Source organism: Amphiura filiformis, chromosome 7, assembly GCF_039555335.1.
Source record: "Amphiura filiformis chromosome 7, Afil_fr2py, whole genome shotgun sequence".
NCBI lineage: Eukaryota > Metazoa > Echinodermata > Ophiuroidea > Amphilepidida > Amphiuridae > Amphiura > Amphiura filiformis.
In genome coordinates, this window is record NC_092634.1 from 47,031,442 (window position 1) to 47,051,363 (window position 19,922).

Below are 19,922 nucleotides of genomic sequence, written 5' to 3' on the forward strand. Positions count from 1 at the left end.
GAAATGAGCATTTCAAGTAATCAACTAATCAGAAATGCTGTTAGATAGCCAGTAGTGTCCAGGGGGTTAATACACCACAAAAGACTCAAATATAAGTTTCTTCAATTTGTCAAAAAAAAAGTTCCACCATTTTGACAAATCTTTTTCCCAATTAGAAGAGCTTTACTTGAGTCCACTACAACTACATACTGATAAAAGTGGTCATTTTCGCAGTGTAATTTTTTTTTTCTTCAAATTTTAAACTACTCGCTTGTTTTTAAATTCAAGATTTTGAGTTTTCTTACATAGGCCTACATGAGAACATATTTGCATGTTTTTATTTTTGCAGCAGCTGCAATGAGCGTGAAAAACATGAAACTTATGGTTCTGCGAAAATGTTCACTTTTACGGTATATTATTATTAATACAAAATATGAAATTTCATTGAAGATACTACAAATCAAACATACAAGTTTTGCAGCTTAATAATTAATGAACATGTTATTGTAATGCACAAAACGTTAGTCTAGTATGGTCACCCATAAAACATGGAAGCATAATAGCTAATGTTTAAAAAACAGGAGAATAACATCAACCAGTCTACAGAATAAAGTTTTTTTTGTTAGAGTCAGAAGGCTGCAAGAAGAAAATGTTATTGCAATAGCACTAAAATGATTTCACCTTGGATTTACTACATTTTTTGATCACTTGCAAAAAAGCTTCTTGCAATTCAATTGATGAAAATTGTGCACCTCTGTGTAAACTTGGATGTGCTTTCAAAACACTTTCAAATACTTTTTCAATACTTTATTATACTCTTTCACTGTTGGGTATATTTTGTAAGAGCTCATATATATAAATGAACTGACTGTAATTTATATCTTGAAACTTTTTTGCAGTAATCTTGAACTTTGTAGGTTTATATTTTAAGTAATATAAACCAAATTAGGATATTCCAATTGAAATCCCCACACCTCCAATATAAGGCAAGACCTTAATCTTCCACACAGGGAGTATGAATTTCAAATGGGGGTTACTTGAATGGGTGACTCCATTTGAAATCTACAACCCCTGTGTGTAAGATTAAGGTCATGTCTTCTATAGGGGGTGTATGGATTTCAACTGGAATAGCCCATTTGATTGTAAAAGCAATTTACCAGTTGTGAAACATCACCTCCTAATTGCTTACAAAAATATGTAATCAAGTCATGTTCCTCATGATACTTCAAGGAGAAATATAAAGCAAATTTGAACAAAAAAATGTCAAAAAAATACATAAAATTGTTGTTTATGATAATGAATTACTGTTAAATTTGATTGCATTATGACTGTAATATTTATGAAGAAGGGTTTTGTGTGAAATGAATGAAAGCAGACTGCAAATGTAGCTGGAGTCAATGAAAGATAGTGGCCAATCACCAGATCATAAAACACCCAAATGAAAGGAGTAAAGGCAAAGAAACAAGATGCATAATTTAGTTATAGTCGTTGGCAAGGTTCTTCAGCGGCGGTCTGCCAATCTGGCACAGTTTAGTTTTGGGTTGTGGCTAAGTTGGGTTGTGGCTAATTGAACTGCATCATCATATCCAGGGACAAGAGAAAAAATAGCCAATTGCGCGAAACTTTTTTTCAGTGCAATTATCATGTATCTCTGCCCATAGGAAAAAAATAGCCAATTGCACAGAGATTGCGCGGAAAAAAAGTTCCGCGCAAATCACTTGTCCCTGATCATATCACATCGACAACTCATTCACCAATCAATCTGCATAGCTAATCCGACAAAGCAGATGGACTACGCTAAAGGACCTTGCCGAATACTATAAGATACTTTGCGTAGTGTGCTTTAGTTTTGGGGCCGCTTTTGTAAACACTATCAATGAGGACATACACATGAGATATCTCTGTGTTAAAGTGGATGCACAAGATGAATTTACTTAGGTTAGCTTAATGCAATTCAAGAATAATATTAGCAACCAACACCAGCAAAAAGAAAGATGAGAAAGCACAAGTGATGACAAAGTTAGAAATAATTTCAACAAATTCACATGATTAAAGTATTTTAGTATTTGAATTATATTAGATGGTATCAGTAGCATAAGAAGTATGTTGCAAACATTCTAGAGGAAAGCTTAAAATAGGGAAACCTGAAAAAGATAAGATATTTTCAAGCAGGTAATGCTGAAATGGTAAGTATAATGTCTAGAATTCTGAGTAAGCAGTACAGAACAGTTGGAAAGCTGGAGCAAAAGCTTAAGAAACTGAAGTATAGCAGAAAAGCTTATATAATAGTTTGGGATGTCGGTAAGCGTTTGACATTACCAGTTGTTGGACGTCACCGCCAAGGTTTTTACAGTTCTCAGCAATCAGATCATGCTCATCTACATCATCATGCTACAAGGGAGGGAAAACATAAAACAGAACAGCATGAACACTCAAGGATCAAGGATATCAAATCAATTACCAGACCAAATATTTCGTTGTAAAGTGAAAAATAAAGCTTTTATGCATGTTACTCAAATTTGAATGTAAGCTATATTTTCTTGTATTTGATTTTGACCTTCAGCAAAAGAGATTAATATTCAGACCCAATATGAGATGGTTTATGATGAGGTTTTTCAATTTGATTTACCGGTTCAGTGGAGTGGCCACTTGAATCAAGTTTTTGACAGTATTGTGCTATACGCTCATGTTCATCCTCAGCGTTAGCTAAAAGATCATGTTCATCCTGATCGTCAACTCCTTGCTTCAGGGGCGAAACAGAGAAAACAATAAACCGATAAACCACTTTGAAATTTCATATAGATTGGGTATTGGAAAGTTTTAAAAACTCTCTATATCAAAACAGATACAAAATTGTAGTTGGTTATAACTAATTTATTTTTCTTACCGCTCTAAATTTATAAATGGGCCTACTTTTAAAAACTCTTCATATCAAAATAGATACAAAATTGTAGTTGGTAAGTAATTTATTTTTCTTACAGCTCTAAATTTATAAAAGTGCCTACTATGATTAGAACTCATTATCAGTTTGTAAGTAAGCTAGCTAGTTTAGTCACTATGAAGTACAGTACATTAAGATTTGCATCCACAAGTTAGTTGATTATAACAAAGCCACTAATTACCGGTTTAGGACTTGCGTTGACAATTTCACTAGCTTTGGGAGTAATTGTTTCCTCCACTCCGTTTTGATGCTTCACATGAAAACAAACAAAAGCAAGACAAACATTTTAAATTGGGATTACAAAAACGAGGGGAGATAGTTTTCAGCAAACATGTATATCTTTCTGGTTTAATCTGCAAGTTAAATCAAGTTACAGGTTGTAGACTGAAGCAATTAATATTAATATATTATATTATCGCCATGTGTATCACATAGTGATGGATGATAAAATCGGGTGTATCAAATAGTGATGTCAATCACAAATGCAACAAGAAATGAACATCGGGAAATCATTGAATAATGGGCATTGAGTATAAACTTATTTAGCAATTTGCATGTCTATTAAAAAGTTATTTCCAGAATATAAAATGTTGTACATGTAAAATTGTACACCTCACACATGTAATAGACTGCCATTGACGTTATTTATCACTATGTGAATTTTTTTTTTCAAGAAATCTCAATATCTGTCACTATGGATTTTACATGATTGTTCATATCCGTCAGTATGTGATACACCCAATGATATATTTGCCTGTTTCAGTTGAATTCCATACACCCCATATGGAAGACATGGCTTTAATCTTGGAGTGTGAATTTTAAATGGGACAACCTGAATCCATTTGAAAAGCTACACCCCCTGTGTGGGAGATTAAGGTCACATCAATTTTGTGAAAAGTGGATTTTTCCTCAAAGATTTGGACCTTTTTTGACCAAAAAAAGCGTAAAAAACCTACTTTTTTTTAATGCTACGCTCGCAAATTGTCATATTTTGGGCCTTTTTGTATACTTCTGCACATTTGGGGGGGTGGTTGCTGTGCACCCCACGTGTGTACGGGCATGGTCATGTCTTCCTTAGGGGGTGTATGGTTTTCAGATGGAATAGCCCATTAGGCCTACAGTTTTTTTGTCAGGTTGGTATTTTATTTTTTTACACATATAATCATTAATAAATACAGTGTTTCTGAAGTCAAAATCATCACAATCCTGAGCCAGAAGGTTAAGAAGGTAATTGTATTAAGACATTTGACATTTGTTACTTGCTTATTAAGAGGGGCGCTAATTACATATAGATTGATCATCATAGATTAATATCAATATATTTTATTTCAGGAATTTTCTTGTGACATCTTGCCAGAAGCATCACAAATTATTAATTGAAAGTTCTATACTTAATCTACTTTCTTAAACATGCAAAATTTAGACCAAAAAGGTTATAATATCACTCTTTAACATGGGTCTACTTTTCAGTGTAGTAGTAAAAGCCTAACAATTCCCCTGATTATGAGCTGATCATCAACTATAGAATACTGTTAACCAGCTGTATAATACTATGAGTAATCTTAAACTGTAAAAGTGGTCATTTCTGTGCCACTATTTGTTCAAGATGACAATGACAACAATTCTAGTTTTGAAATTGACTCTTTTTGTTTCATAAATCAACACTTTGTATGTTTTTTCATAAAATTCTGGAGATCAAAAAACTGTAGCACAAGAATGCCAACTTTTACAGTAAGCTACCTATTGTTTGATTATGAAAATATATTGAAAATACAATGTCAAAAGATCTGTTATTACCATGTACAACATAAAAATAAACAGATTTAGAGTAAAAAGTAGACAGCCATATTACAATGTAAAAATGATGAGTTGACATGAAATGTGTAGTTCCCCAAGCCAAACCAATACAAGCAGACTACAGCAATTGTATACACTACATGATCCACAACATGCTCATCTATCAGGGCACAGTTCTTTAACCCCTATACATTTGTACACTCATTTAATGACATTAGAAAATATGGGTACACAAACTCATACTCTGCAACTTGAGGTCAAATTTTGCACTATGAGTGTTTAATTGAAGTTATTGGACTATGCCACTGGGATGAGGTCATTGTGGTCCACAGTGATAATCAAGACAACATGGAGGTATTAAGAAACATAACATCTACAGCCACCAAAAAGACTTCAGAAATGCAAATATTAGTATAAAAACTCAACCAAAACAAAAGACGAGAACTATAAATGTATGACCACCAAGATTTTCAGAAAATAAAATTTCAACAAATTGGTTTTAATTCCAATATAACTAACCAAAATGGAACTAAAAAAGATGTTATAATTATGGTCTCCAAAATGATGCTAGAAACACCCCGGACCCACCCCTCCAAAAAATGAGTTTGAGATAATAAGACAAAATATTAGAAACATTTTAAACTACATTAACCCATTGCTGTAGGAATCAGAATACGTTTCAATATCTGGCCCTTGTGGAGCTGAAAATTTAACATTTGCTCTTCAAATGTACATCAGAAATAGGTCAAACTATACATTTTCAGCATCTACATGATAAAAGGAATACATTGGAATGGTTTGACCAGATTGTAACTTTGAAATCTGAAACCTGTACAATCATCCATTTTGGTTTTATGCAAATTATACCCCTTTCTTCTACAAGGATTTTTAGGACTTTTATTATGGTGTTCTGGGAACCTTATAGAAATGCTTTGTAGTGAAGCAAAATGCAACTACCAATAAGTGATAGCAAATTAAAAGAATTCAACCAGACTTTGACCAAGCAATATTAATTACAAATCAAAGACCTAAATGTTATTGGATTAATGACCACCAAAGAAAAATCCACCAAAGAATTAATTATAAGGCCTAAATGTTATTGGATTACTTATTTATGGCCATCAAAGAAAATCAAAATAAATAATTATGAAATGATTATCCACATCAGCAAAAGAGATTAATATTCAGACCCAATATGAGATGGTTTATGATGAAGTTTTTCAATTTGATTTACCGGTTCAGTGGAGTGGCCACTTGAATCAAGTTTTTGACAGTATTGTGCTATACGCTCATGTTCATCCTCAGCGTTAGCTAAAAGATCATGTTCATCCTGATCGTCAACTCCTTGCTTCAGGGGCGAAACAGAGAAAACAATAAACCGATAAAAACAATACGAACAAACAAAATACATCGAAGAAATGTGACAAAAATATATGAAACTGAAATGTAGCCTTTGAACATTTATCACAGATATTGAATATAACTACATCAATGTGGGGGATATTGATGAAAATATTACACATTATTCTTTGGTTCACCTCAAGTTTGGTAGTTACGTACATGTGTATTTCACTATAGTGGAAGTATCGAATCTTGCGCATAAAGTCAATCACACAGAGTGTACACTCACACATACAAGGGTGGTTTGTTGGTATGCTTGCAGCACAACCGGGAAAAATAATTGATGTCACTACCGAACTTGAAGAAAACCAATGTATAGATGAATTGACTTCTGACGTCAATGCCTGACAATATGCGCACGCATCATCACAATTTCCATTGTTTTTTGCCTGGCAGTATGCGCGCGCATCATATTTTGTTCAGAGCTCATGTTTTAACACTCCCGCCACATCACAATAAGGCTATTGAACAGTGTAGCGGTTGCATGGGGTTCACTCAAGCATATCGATATACCGGTCCCTTGCCTTTGTTGATAAAAACTGAGGTCAACTCATCTATAGGAATGGGATTTTGATACTAGATGAATACTACACAAGGATCTGAAACATGCTCATCTGTAGGGCACAGTTCTTTGACCCCCTAATGTTTGCACATTCACAGAATGACCTTTGAATGTGTTGGGTACAAAAACTCATACTCCACAACTTCAGGTCAACGTCTATGCTATGATAGTTGTATGGAGATCATTGAACTATGCCACTGGAAATGAGACCATTGGGCTATTCCAGTTGAAATCCATACACCCCCTAAAGAAGACGTCACCTTAATCTTCCACACAGGAAGTGTAGATTTCAAATGGAGTCACCTATTCAGGTAACCCCATTTGAAATCTACACTCCCTGTGTGGAAGATTAAGGTCATGTTTTCCATAGGGGGTGTGTGGATTTCAACGAGAATAGCCCAGTATGACTCCTGTAGTGCTATCTGAGAAGAAAATATTACTGTTCTTAAAATGTAACAAGAATTCTTATTATCCAATACTATTTCACAGACATGAAGAAAATACAAAGAAGTATTTGGTATAATAATTGAGAAGAAGCTACATGTGTAAAAATCATGTTAGTAATGACAATCATGATACAGACTTTCTCCAAATTCATTCTTCTGGAATACTGGAATAGTATGAAAAACTTATGCAGACAGAAATCATAAAATGCTCAAAAATAAGTCTGAATAAATTGCAGGACTAAAAAGTAAAAGTTCCATAGTGAATAAATGATTGAAAGCTGTGGAAAAGTTTCACATAAGATAAAATAATATAATTAACTCCCAGCATTATCTACATTCATAGTTTAGAGAAAAACAAAACAGGCTATCCAACTTCCATGGAACATGATCATAAATCAAATATATTGAAGCATCGTTGACCCTCCTGAGTGCGAAACACATAAATGCAAAAGACATGCTATGCGCAAAGGTGTGGCGCAAGTGAAATGCTTCCGACAGAAAATGTTAACTATGTTCAGCTATCATCACCAAGTCATGGTACATGATATTTGTTTCCATGTGAACTCCCAGAAGCAGGCATGAGAATGATCATCCATGAAAAAACCTGAAGTTTGAAAAGGCCTGAAAAATGTGTGAAATGAGGCTAAAAAGGCCAAAAACTGGCTGAAATTCAAAGGAAGTGCGGAAATTTGGACCACAAAAAAGCAGGAAATCCAGCAAAAGCAGGAAAATTCTCATGCCTGCAGAAGATGAAAACTGTCCTAGTAACAGAATAGCCATAGTGACACCCTATGTATGTAAATGTTCACATAGCATGGTCGGTGGTTTCTGTGCAAGCTTGCTCATTTAAAATGATAACTGAATGGTTTCTACTTTAGTACTATAAAAGAAGTTTGCAATGAAATTATCCAATTTTCACGTATGGAAAGTGATGTAGGACATTAACGTATGTTTGCATAGTTTAGCTTCTATTAATTATGATATATTTTTAATGATAGCAGTATGAGTTTTTCTTTGTTAAGTTGGTAATTTTGAAATAAGAATGTTTGTATGTATGCGCTCATGCTGGACATAATGTACATAAACCAGGATGTATCATGGGCTGATTATGAAGTTTGCATGTGAATTTCAGCTTACTGTTTTCAAAGTTTCAGCTTGCTGTTCTGGTAATCTCTCTTCGTCCAATGATTGCAGCATGATTTGGGGAGTTTCAGTTTTCTGTTCCAGCAACCGTTCTTCAAATGTTGGCAATGCAATTTCTGGAGTTTCAGCTACGGGTTGCTTTTTGTCGTCTGCTAGTAACTGATCTTCTGTAAATGATTGCAGCATGGTTTCAGGAGTCTCGGCATGTTGTTCCAGCAATTGCTCCTCTTCCAAAGACTGCAGTGTGATTTCGGTAATTTCAGCAAGTTGTTGTTTCTTTGCTTCTAACAACCGCTCTTCTTCGAATGATTGCAGCGTGATTTCTTCTTCCACCAAATTGCAATAGTTTGATATAAGCAGATGCTCTGTGTTATGAATGCTTGGACCTTGCTCGTTGAGAATGTTTGATCTTTGTACAATCAGTGAGTGTTCAGTAGAGAGCTTGATGGAAAGGCAAAGCAAGGAAGCAAGTAAGATTTGGGAATTGCAACTAGCATCGTATGATTTTTACATTTTGCGAAAACTGATTTTTGTCACCATTTCAATTGCATATGTATTGGACATGTTTTTTGCATTCATGTTGATGACAAGACATTATTAAGCAAATAAAATGGAAGCAACTTAAGCAAAATGAATATCAAGTTGTAAAATAAAATAAGTATTTTTCAGATATTATATTGCATATGTGCAATGGTATGTAATTTTTTATAAAATTTTTAAAAAAAATGTTGATAAACCTCTACAATTTCAAATAACAAACAAAATCAATGCATTTCAACATAGAATTAGAAATGTTTTCAAATTTAATAATGTTGGCCATGATTTGTATATGCAATGACTCTTTACCGGTAGTTTTTCTTCTTTTTCCAGAGTTCCAGCTCGTTTCGATATCATCACATGTTCCTCTTCCATTTTAGACGTCTCCTTAGCGAGGGTTTTTGACTGCTCATTTATGATGTCATGTTCTTCATTAGCATTTTGTGCCTCAAGCACTTGACAATTTTGAGCAATCATTTCATGATCTCTAGATGGCTAGTTCAAATAAAAACATCAAAATATTATTGCATTTTATGAAATTAGAAATTTAACTAATGCTGATATTTCTTCAAAAAATGAAGGTGTATTTTATGATGATTTTACATTTTATTTTGTTACAAAATTTGAAGCTTTTTAAATGGAGAAATGTGACATGTTGGCAATATAAGAACTTTTTAATAAATGTGTGATCAAATTACCAAAATTGGTCCTTCATTTTGTAATGTTTGCCAGTGCTTCACTATCAAGGCATGCTCAGATGCATGTGACTGTAAAATAAAAAGCACATGAAAATAAGTTTTAATTTCCTTTTCTTTTTTCATGATACATAATAGTGGTGTTGATGATAAGTATGTGTGTATTAATCTTATTTATGATCAGGTTATGCTATGTTATGTTAATTTGCCAACAAATTTCAGCCCAAATTGTGGGTCAAATAACCAAAAAGTCGCCCAATTGGGCTACCAAATCGCAGGTTTGGCAACCCTGGTTATGAGCAAATTTGAAGTTGAATGCAACAATTAGTATATTATTTGAGATATTTTAGATGGATTCATTTATGACTTACGAGCAATTTCCTTAAATATTTTTTTAAGTGAGAGATGAATATCAAATTATTGTTACACTTGTTGTGACTTTTTGACACAATGTATAATGTAAGTTTGTAATTCAAGTTTACCGGATATTTTTCTTCAATGTCAAGCATTTCGGCTTGCTGTGAAATAATCTTATGTTCTTCACCCATTTTGCTTATTTCCTTGATCAGTAATTTAGACTGCTCGCTGATTAGGTCATGTTCCTCGTTAGCATTTTGTGACTCCAGAGCTTGACACTTTTGTGATATTACTATGTGCTCTCTGGCAGGCTAGGAAGAAAACAAAACATTGTTTTATTATCAGAGATATTGGTTTTGGTATGTGTAGTTTGGCATTATGTTACAAATGCATGGATTTTGGAAATATGAGATTTGATACTTATTTGAAATATATGACCATGAGGTACAGTGTGATATTAACCAAATTTGAGGTGAGTTGAATATTCAATTTTTGTGCATGAAGTCAGTTTCAAAAGTAATACAGCACTTGTGCGATTTCATGATTTAAAATTGATGTCTGGGAGGAAAACAATGTTGAATTTGCTCATGTTGACTGATAAAATGTATGAATTTGTTACAAATGTACGATGAACCAACATATTAGATGTCTGTTATTTTAATAATTTAATTTGATGAGTACGCAATGTTTACAGCAATTTAAATTGCTGATGTAACTTTTATAATGTGTATGTTGGAATTGGGAGATTAGTAGATATTAGTAGTCTTGTTGACTTTAAAATGTAATATTTTCTCTGCATTAATATGTTATATAACTGATATAATATATTAATATATTAATATATTAATATATTATATATTAATATATTATAACCGACCTGGTTGACGAAACTGTCTAACCGTGAGTAGAAAATTGGATTTGTCTACATAATTATTGAACTTTATAACTGATGAATGTAGTGGGTTTTTATGGCGATATATAGTTTTTACCGAGTCAGAGTCTTCTTGTTCAAGTGCTTTCAAGTTATGTGCAATTAACTCATGTTCTGCTGTATTAGACTGAAAACAAAAAGTAACGCAAACATTTGAACTTGAATAACAATTTAAGGTATAGCAATTATATTCTTCTCAAACAAATGGGAACATATAATGATGTATATTCATTATAACATCCACTGAAGACGCTGGTTGCCCTGATGAGAGCACTCAGGTGAGTATAACAAATTTGAGTAGCGTAGAACTTTAATTTTGCTTTCTATATATTATAGGTGGTGTAAATATTAAGTTTATCGTCTATTCCTTTTTATGTTTACTTTCCTCCTTCATTTTTCCATTCTCTTATCCTTTCCTTCACTCTTCTTTTCCTTCTTTCCTCTTCTTTTCACCTCCTTATCATTGCCCAGAAAGCGTTTTTACACATGTTCTACTTGTGCATACAACTACGCTTACTTGCTCTTGTGCGCACATATCACTCCTGTTTGTTTAATTTTGCTTTCTATTATAGGTGGTGTAAATATTAAGTTTATCGTCTATTCCTTTTTATGTTTACTTTCCTCCTTCATTTTTCCATTCTCTTATCCTTTCCTTCACTCTTCTTTTCCTTCTTTCCTCTTCTTTTCACCTCCTTATCATTGCCCAGAAAGCGTTTTTACACATGTTCTACTTGTGCATACAACTACGCTTACTTGCTCTTGTGCGCACATATCACTCCTGTTTGTCTGCCTCCATTCCAAGAGCAAGAGTCAATCTCTTAGTTGCTTTTATCTACATCTATTGACCGAAACGCAAGTTTTGTTTCACAGATAAGATTATTTTCTGCTTACCATCTGTGCTGCTTCTGAGTTGACATTTTGTGCTTGCTGTGATATAATCACATGCTCTAGATCAGACACTTTAGATGTTTCCTTGACAAGGAGTTTTGAATTATCTTCAATGATTTCATGTTCTGGATTAGCACTCTGAGATTCCAAGAGTTGGGCATTTTGTGCTATTGAATCGTGATCAGTTGTAGTCTAAGAAATAACAATAGATCATTATAATCATATGAAGTCTTACTTGATTTATTGATTGATTATATGATTGATTGAGTGGCTGGTTGATTATCAACGGATCCATGTGATTGAAGTTCATTGATACTTGCATAGTAAAAATATTTTGGTCATGTTTTTTATTTTCTGTGAATAAAGCTTGCTGATCAATTGATCAATCGACAGATCAATAGATGTTTGTTGATACTTGCAGCGATGATAAATGTGTATACTATTTGACTGATTGATCAATTCACAAATTGATTGATTGATGTTCTTTAATTCTTAAGGTAGAGTGGTTATGAATATTATTCATTTTCATATTTGAGGGTGAAGTTTTGCTGATCAATTAATTGATTGATTACCGTAAACGTTCGCCTAATGGCGCACATGGGCTCCTTTGCCTTGGGGTCAATTTCATGTACAAATAGAGAGCTCCCTCTAAAACTCCCCACAAGAATTAAGGGTATGTGCCCTTATTTGCTGGTGGGATTTTTATATAGGGCATTTTTAGTTTATGTCTAAAATTCCAGTTATGTCAAGGGAGCCCATAGCGCTATTAGGCGAACGTTTACGTAGTTGATGATCAATGATGACAGTGGTATACATGATCAACTATCTTAATTAAATTTCAAGTTACTCCTCGTGATAACAGCAATGACTGAATTTCATATGATACATGCATGCAAATGTCTCTTTTGTTTCTAAGGAATTACTCCAGTCGGAATATATTTTAGTGTATGTCCCCCATGTGAAACATCTGACATGGATCCAATGACACCATCTTTTACGACTTTTCAGGATGAAGAAATTGTTATGGTTTTGATGCACCAAGGAGCCGTGGAATGAGGGTGACAGGTGACAAAAGTTGAATAAGATATTCAGATTTTACCGATACATCTTCTCGTTCAAGCGTTTTCAAGTGCTGAGCTATTAAATTATGTTCTGCAACATTTGACTGAAATATAATCATATTATTGATATAAAGTTAGGCTAATGGAACTCGATTGTTAGTTTCCTATTGGCCGCCCGCATCACTTTTTCAATTTGACCAAAACTTTCATTATTTTTATAAAAAAGTCAATTATCTGAAAATTGAGATGGAAATAATCAAAATTGAAACTCTCAAAATGTCTGGCATCCCCTGCTGATCATAATCAGCAGTTTCTCTTAGTTGTAGGGGTAGAGGATGTGGTAAATAATGAAAATTTACGGATGACCTCATCATGTTTCTAGTGATTACAAAAATTGCAAATTTCTTTTCATTTTAATAAAAACAAATTCAAATCTTTTCTCAATCTGTTGCAAAATGTCTGTAATGATGATCTAAGCATTAATACCTGCTTTGAAATGATTTTTCATCAACAATATATACTTTGGTATTGGTGGGGTACCTAAATTTGGAGAAAGCTGTTCATAAAATCATTGATTTTGTTGACATAATGGATAATGAAAAGAGACCGAATAATGAATAATGAAATAGCGACCTCATCCTTTTTTTCAAACATCCAATCGGAAACTAATAATCAAGTTCCATTGGCCTTATCAGTCATTCATGTAAGGTCACCAGTTATTATGCAAGGTCATTTGTGGGGGTTAAAGAGTATGAGGCAATGATCTTGGGTAAATTATGCGCTATCAACATATGTGTCGTCTTAGTTGAAGATTGGTTCCAAACGTGCAAACATTTCTGAGGAAAAATAGGGATTTTCATGAATTTGGAACCAAAGCTAGACCTTCTATCATAAAGATAACATAAAATTGGAGAGAAATATTCATCTGTTGCAATGTCGCAATATATAGGCCCAGTGTCTGTATGTATGCAAGTGATCTCTCAGGTCATGCCAGTACTAACAAGCAAAACCTTGAATCTGATTTTAATTCTATTTAAAAAATAAATTTGAAAGGACAAATATGCTTTATGTACAAACATGGTTACAATCCTGTTCTGAATTTAGATAGTAGATAGTATGTTTCAAAATTAATTTTTTTACAATGACTTCAGTGTGATGATTACTTTGGTGTGAAATGGACATGATTTTTGTCTTGTTTTTACCCATTCAACAGCTTCCGTGTTGAGAATTTCAGCTTGATGTGAAATCATTTTGTGTTCTTCTTTCACTTTGCTCGTTTCCTTGATCAAGTTTTTGGACTGCTCCCCGATGATGTCATGTTCCTCATTAGCATTTTGAGACTCAAGAGCTTGACTATTTTGAGCAATCATTTCATGGTCTCTAGAAAGCTACAAGAGAGAATATATAGAACTATTTTATAATGAAAAAAAAATCATTTTTAATAACTAATAGTTGATAGCGATGATGTTTGAACTTTTTATGCATGAAATGCCTCAGCGATTTGGATCATCATTTTATTGAGATTTTTAAATTATGCAAATCGTATGATAATGATTGAGCGGGTGACATGAACATATTGGTTACAAGAAGTTTGAAAAATTTACCGCATTTGATCCTTCACTTTCTAAGGTTTGCGAGAGTTGCTCTATCAGGTTATGTTCTGCTGTATTGGACTGAATAATAAAGAGTTACGATGTATTTTAAGGATGATGGTATCATTTAAGAAAATGTATTTTTGGTACTGAATGCACATGTAAGCTTGTCCTTATTATGTTTTATTACTGGTGTCTCACTACCAAACACTATTCAATTTTGATAAGTTTTAAAAGTAAGCTCCACAATTTTTGGTACTGTTGCTAACTTGCTATGGATTTAAAATATGACTCTACCCCCATGTGAAACTGAAAAGTTTGAAAATACATAGTTGTTTCAAGAATGGGAAGTCATACTGTAACCCAGGATTTTCAAGTTTTCAATAATAGTTGAATATAAAACAGACTTACAGACAGACTAATTGGGCTATTCCATTTAAAATCCACACTACCCCTGTGGAAGATTTTGGAGATATGTTCCAGAGGGGAGTATGAATTTCAAATGGAATACAGATCATGCAACTCCATTTGAAACTCACCCTCCCTCTGTGGAAAATTCAGGTTGAATCTTTCTCAGAGGGTGTATGAAAATCAAATGGAGCTGCCTTAATGTACTACTAATTCAATTGAAATTCATACTCCCTCTGTGGACCATATTTCCAAAATCATCCCCGGGGGTAGTGTGGATTTTAAATGGAATAGCCTATTCTTTCAGTATCAAGAGAGTCAAGTCTAGACACAATGCACCTGAGCCTCAAATTTTAATTCTGTGCTCTGCATACTAATTTAATAATAGTGGTTGCATGTATCAAGCCATTCCAACGGGGAACATACGACTCAGGATCATCTCCTTCAAGTAAAATGGGCTATTCCAGCTGGTATCTACACTACCCCTGTGGAAGATTGAGCAAAAGTCTCCCACAGAGGGAGTATGAGTTTCGAATAAAATAGACAGTTAGGTAACTTCCATTTGAAATACTCACTCCAGCTGTGGAATATATAGGTAAAGCCATAATACAGGGGGAGTATGGGTTTTAAAATGATCAACCCTGACCAATTACATTTGAAATACATACTCCCCTGTAGAAGATATTTCCAAAATCTACCACAGGGGTAGTGTGGATTTTAACTGGAATAGCCCAATTGTTTACCAAGGTGAGTATATTTTCTTTACCAAAAGTGTCATTTTCAAGATGAGCACTGCTATGAAAGTGATTTAGTTATGATTTAAAAAAATAAAACTATTACCCTATGTGAACTACCTGCCAATTGGCCAAAATGAATATTGTGTCCGATATTTAACCAATCAAGGAGGGTATTAATAAGATCATCTGCAAAATGAAAGGTTGATCATAAATAGTTTAAAGCCTAGTCATAATTGGCAATTGATATGAGCATTTCAAGTTATCAACCAATCAGAAATGCTGTTAGATGACCAGTAGTGTCCAGGGGGTTAATGGGAATGTGATGGTTTACCAATTGTGTGGTTTCTATGTCAAGCACCTCTGCATGTAGTGATATCTCCTTATGCTCCTCTCTCACTTTGGATGTTTCCTTGACAAGGACTTGAGACTGCTCATTGATTATGTCATGTTCTTCATTTGCATTTTGCGACTCAAGTATTTGCGAATTCTGTGCTATCATTTCATGATCTCTTCCAGGCTACGGAAAATGAAACGCAATCATGTTAAAGATCACACTTTGACTGACCCCTGATGAATTTAATACGGTACTGACGCGAGTATAGGCCCACCTTCGAGTAAAGTCCCACCCCCAAATTTTCGAAAAATTTCAGAAATAAAAAATCAAAAAAATCAAAGCATTTTGAAATCATTAATAGAGTATGACATGAATACAAATTATCAATTTTCATATTAAAAATACAAAACATCTTGAATTTTTTTTATATTTTTTTTTAGGTCAACCATGAATGATCCTAGCATTTTTTTTTATTTTTTAAATTCGAGTATAGTCCCACCCCCCAATTTTGAAAAATGTACACCCAAAAACGGGGTGGGACTATACTCGCGTCAGTATGGTAATAATAATCTAAAATATTCTTTATTACAATATATTAAATGGAAAATGTCATAGGTTTATATGTTACAAACTGTAATTGCTGCTATGTCTATGGATTTAATGAAACTTTTGATGATGTGATGTTTGTGTGGAAACAAGCATGATCATATTACCGAAAGCGGCACTTCAATTTCAAGTATGTGCGAGTGTCGTACAATTATCTCATGTTCTGCTGTGTTAGACTGGTCGGCTAGTGTTTCAAGTAACTGACATTTTTCTGCGATCATCTCATGGACATAGTCTGTCCCATTCTATAACGCAAGTAAAGAGGTGAATACAATATGAAACTGTTGCCGAAACCTTACAATACTGATGCAGCCAGTAGCCAGGCTGCAGCAAATGTCTCTAAAGTAGCCCAATTTCTAAGCAAAAGCATACTGCAATTGCCCCAATCCACAAATGTGGGTGTTTTTTTACTGAATCAAAAAATATGAAATTGTTGCCGAAACCTTACAATACTGATGCACAGGAATTAGCCAGCCAGGCTGCAGCAAATGTCTCTAAAGTAGCCCAATTTCTAAGCAAAAACATCCTCCAATTGCCCCAATCTACAAATGTGGGTGTTTTTTACTGAATCAAAGAAAAGAAGCCACCCAATTGGGCAAAATAACTTCCGTTTGTTACTTGACCAATCAGTGAAATGTCCATACGACTCATTAGAATGGTAACATGACACTCAACTCCAATAAGACTTGCAAAATCATCAAAACAAATGGAAATTATCCGATTTCCAAATATTCTCCACACTTTTGACATCACACAAGTGGCCCAATTTTAAAGATGGTATAGTATAGTTTTCTTAGCCACGATAAACATTATTTCAAGCCTTTCTGTTGTGTGACTCAACTGCAGAATTGGCAACACTAGGAAATAGCAACACTGATTTATCACAGGAGCTCACTTTTGTGAAAGGAGAAAATTAGGTGACATGAAAAAAAAGTGTAACGCATGACATGCCTATACACATGTAGCAATGCTTAACTCTCTTCACACGGGTGTCGACTGCAGACGACAACATTAAAAAAAAAAATTCAAAATTCAAAAATTTCAGTAATGTTAATTTTAATGACCATATTTGGAATCAGCATGAAAAATGCATTAAAATGAGTACAAACAAGCCTAGTATTGGTTCAGTAGTTCTTAAGATAGCTCTTGATATTTTGAGAAAATATTTCAAAACTTGGAACTTTTTCCGTTGAAGTGCATGGCTAGCATGCAGAGCATTAAATTCACATGTTTTCATGCTATTCTTTTATATAAGTATTCTAAAAGGATAGGTGTTGACAGAATAGCAAAATCATTCGGTCAAAGTAAAGAATGCAATGCATACATTGAAATTGATTAATACATGTAAATTGATGAACTGGAATTTGAAAAGATTAAAAATTAAATTAAAGGATCATTAATCTAAGGGCATATGGTGAGAGTATATAATATATATATCAGTCAAATGTGTCAGTCAATTTGGGATGCTTTAAGCACAGGAAAAAGTTAGTCAAATACATGAAAGATTTGGTAATAACAGTACAGAAAAGGCTAATAATGGAATAATATAAGTTAAGTAGGGGATAATTTGGATGAGGTTTTACCAAATGTGGTGGTCCGTGTGAATAAATGGAGTTCTGCAAGTACTGGGGCGGTTCTAATTCATCATTGGGCGTAAGATCTTCCGCAAAGTCTTTGTCTACCGTTTGAGATGATGATATTGTCATGTTATCTACATCGCATGGCTGCGACGGGTATTGCGCTAGCAATGAGCACTTTTGCACGATTAGTTCATGTTCCTCATCACACTGAACAGAAAAATATACATAGGATTATAAGAACGTGGTATCAATAGCATTTAACAATAGCTTTTCTTTTCAATTTGAACAATAGTTTGAACTAATCCTTTCTTTTTCAAAGGTATGGTTATATTTAATTATCACTGTGAAGATCAGACCCAATGGGCTATTCCAGGTGAAATCCATAACCCCTATGGAAAACATGCCCTTAATCTCCCACACAGGGAGTGTAGATTTCAAATGGAGTCCCCCATTCAGGTAACCCCATTTGAAAATCACTCCCTCTAATTAAGGTCATGTCTTCCATAGGGGTGTATGGATTTCAACTGGAATAGCTATTACACTATTGAAGTCATCATTTTAAAATTACAAGAAAATATGCTGCTGCTAAAAAAAATGTTTTTTATCTTTGGAACAAAATTACTGCTCAGATGAACATTTTGCGATTTCTTAGTCTTCTTTTTTATTTAAAATCACAAACAGACTCAAAGAATCATTGCAATTTTCATTTAACAAATTCAATGGTTCGACCACGATACAATTCTTCTAATGGTAGAAGTGGTCTACAAATTTACATGTCAATTTATGTAATGGTAAAGGGATGTATGGATGGATATAGCTAGAGAGATGACAGAGGCGTAAAATAAAATTTACCAAAAAAGAAACGTCCAATTGAAAGTGCCTCACGACTGTCGTACTATGACCTTCCTGTCATCCTCGAGAAATTGCGGTGCTGGGCCTACGACAGTCTCAGAGTGCTTGAACACAAGTTGAACACAGAAAACATTACATGTCAACAACAAAAAAACGCAAATCTAAAAATTGATCTACAAGTCAAAGAAAACGATGCAAAATAAAAATTGCCAATTAACAGAAGTTGATAGCTATAATAGTATGATTAGACAGGGTTTTAGCATACAGCCATACATTTTTTCTGCACTATGAGCATTTCTGAAACATCAATTAATTATGGTATAAAATTAAGTTTTAACTTCATTTGAACTTACAAAATATAAAACTAAGAGCAATTTAGACTGCTATGTTACCAAATTTCCGTAAAGCAACGTACAATAGAATTCCGTCTACAAGCATATTCCTCTCAATGAGGGTTTTTTTATGAAAGAGACGAAAGGCAGACAGACACCCTCCACAAAAACATTATCTTGAGTTTGAGCAACTCTATTACTGATACAAGCAGCTGTACAAACATGTATTATTGTCAGACAAATCGCTTGTAATGATTCTGTGGACGGTGTCTGCCTTTTGCCTCTCTCGTCAAAAAACACTAATTTAGAGGCATATATTGAGGCGGAATTCAATGGTTATTATACATAATATTATGGGCATTTGTGCCTAAACATCAAGAACAAAGGGCATGAAACAATACCAACAGTTGATGACATCCAAGGTCAGGTGAACCACTCCTGTTGTAATAAACATGTCAAGGACTCAGCGCAACACTGCCTCACCTCCATTTCAGAACAATGGGCTTTTTCACTGATAACATCCCAATAAAGTCACAGAGTAGTGACACATAGCCTTATCTCCCCTTACAGGCTTATGTTACTAGTCCAACACAGACTCAAGTGAGACAAGAGGTCAAAATAGGAATGAGGCAGTTTTACACTGAGTCCATGATGCAGAAGTATCAATTGCTCTCAGTTTCTTAGTTTTAACTTACAAATTACATGATACAAAGATGAACATAAAGTAACAATACACTGTCATA

General features: G+C 34.0%; 1 protein-coding gene across 1 annotated transcript in view; it reads right to left on the reverse strand.

Moving 5' to 3' along the window:
• The window catches only part of LOC140157257 (dystrophin-like), a 392,916-nt gene that overhangs the window by 9,724 nt on the left and 363,270 nt on the right, over positions 1–19,922 (reverse strand). The window contains 9 exon segments of the mRNA XM_072180385.1: positions 8,264–8,710; positions 9,116–9,301; positions 9,505–9,573; positions 9,984–10,169; positions 11,681–11,869; positions 13,941–14,126; positions 14,343–14,411; positions 15,807–15,992; positions 16,523–16,660. Coding sequence (XP_072036486.1) covers positions 8,264–8,710; positions 9,116–9,301; positions 9,505–9,573; positions 9,984–10,169; positions 11,681–11,869; positions 13,941–14,126; positions 14,343–14,411; positions 15,807–15,992; positions 16,523–16,660 — 1,656 coding nt within the window.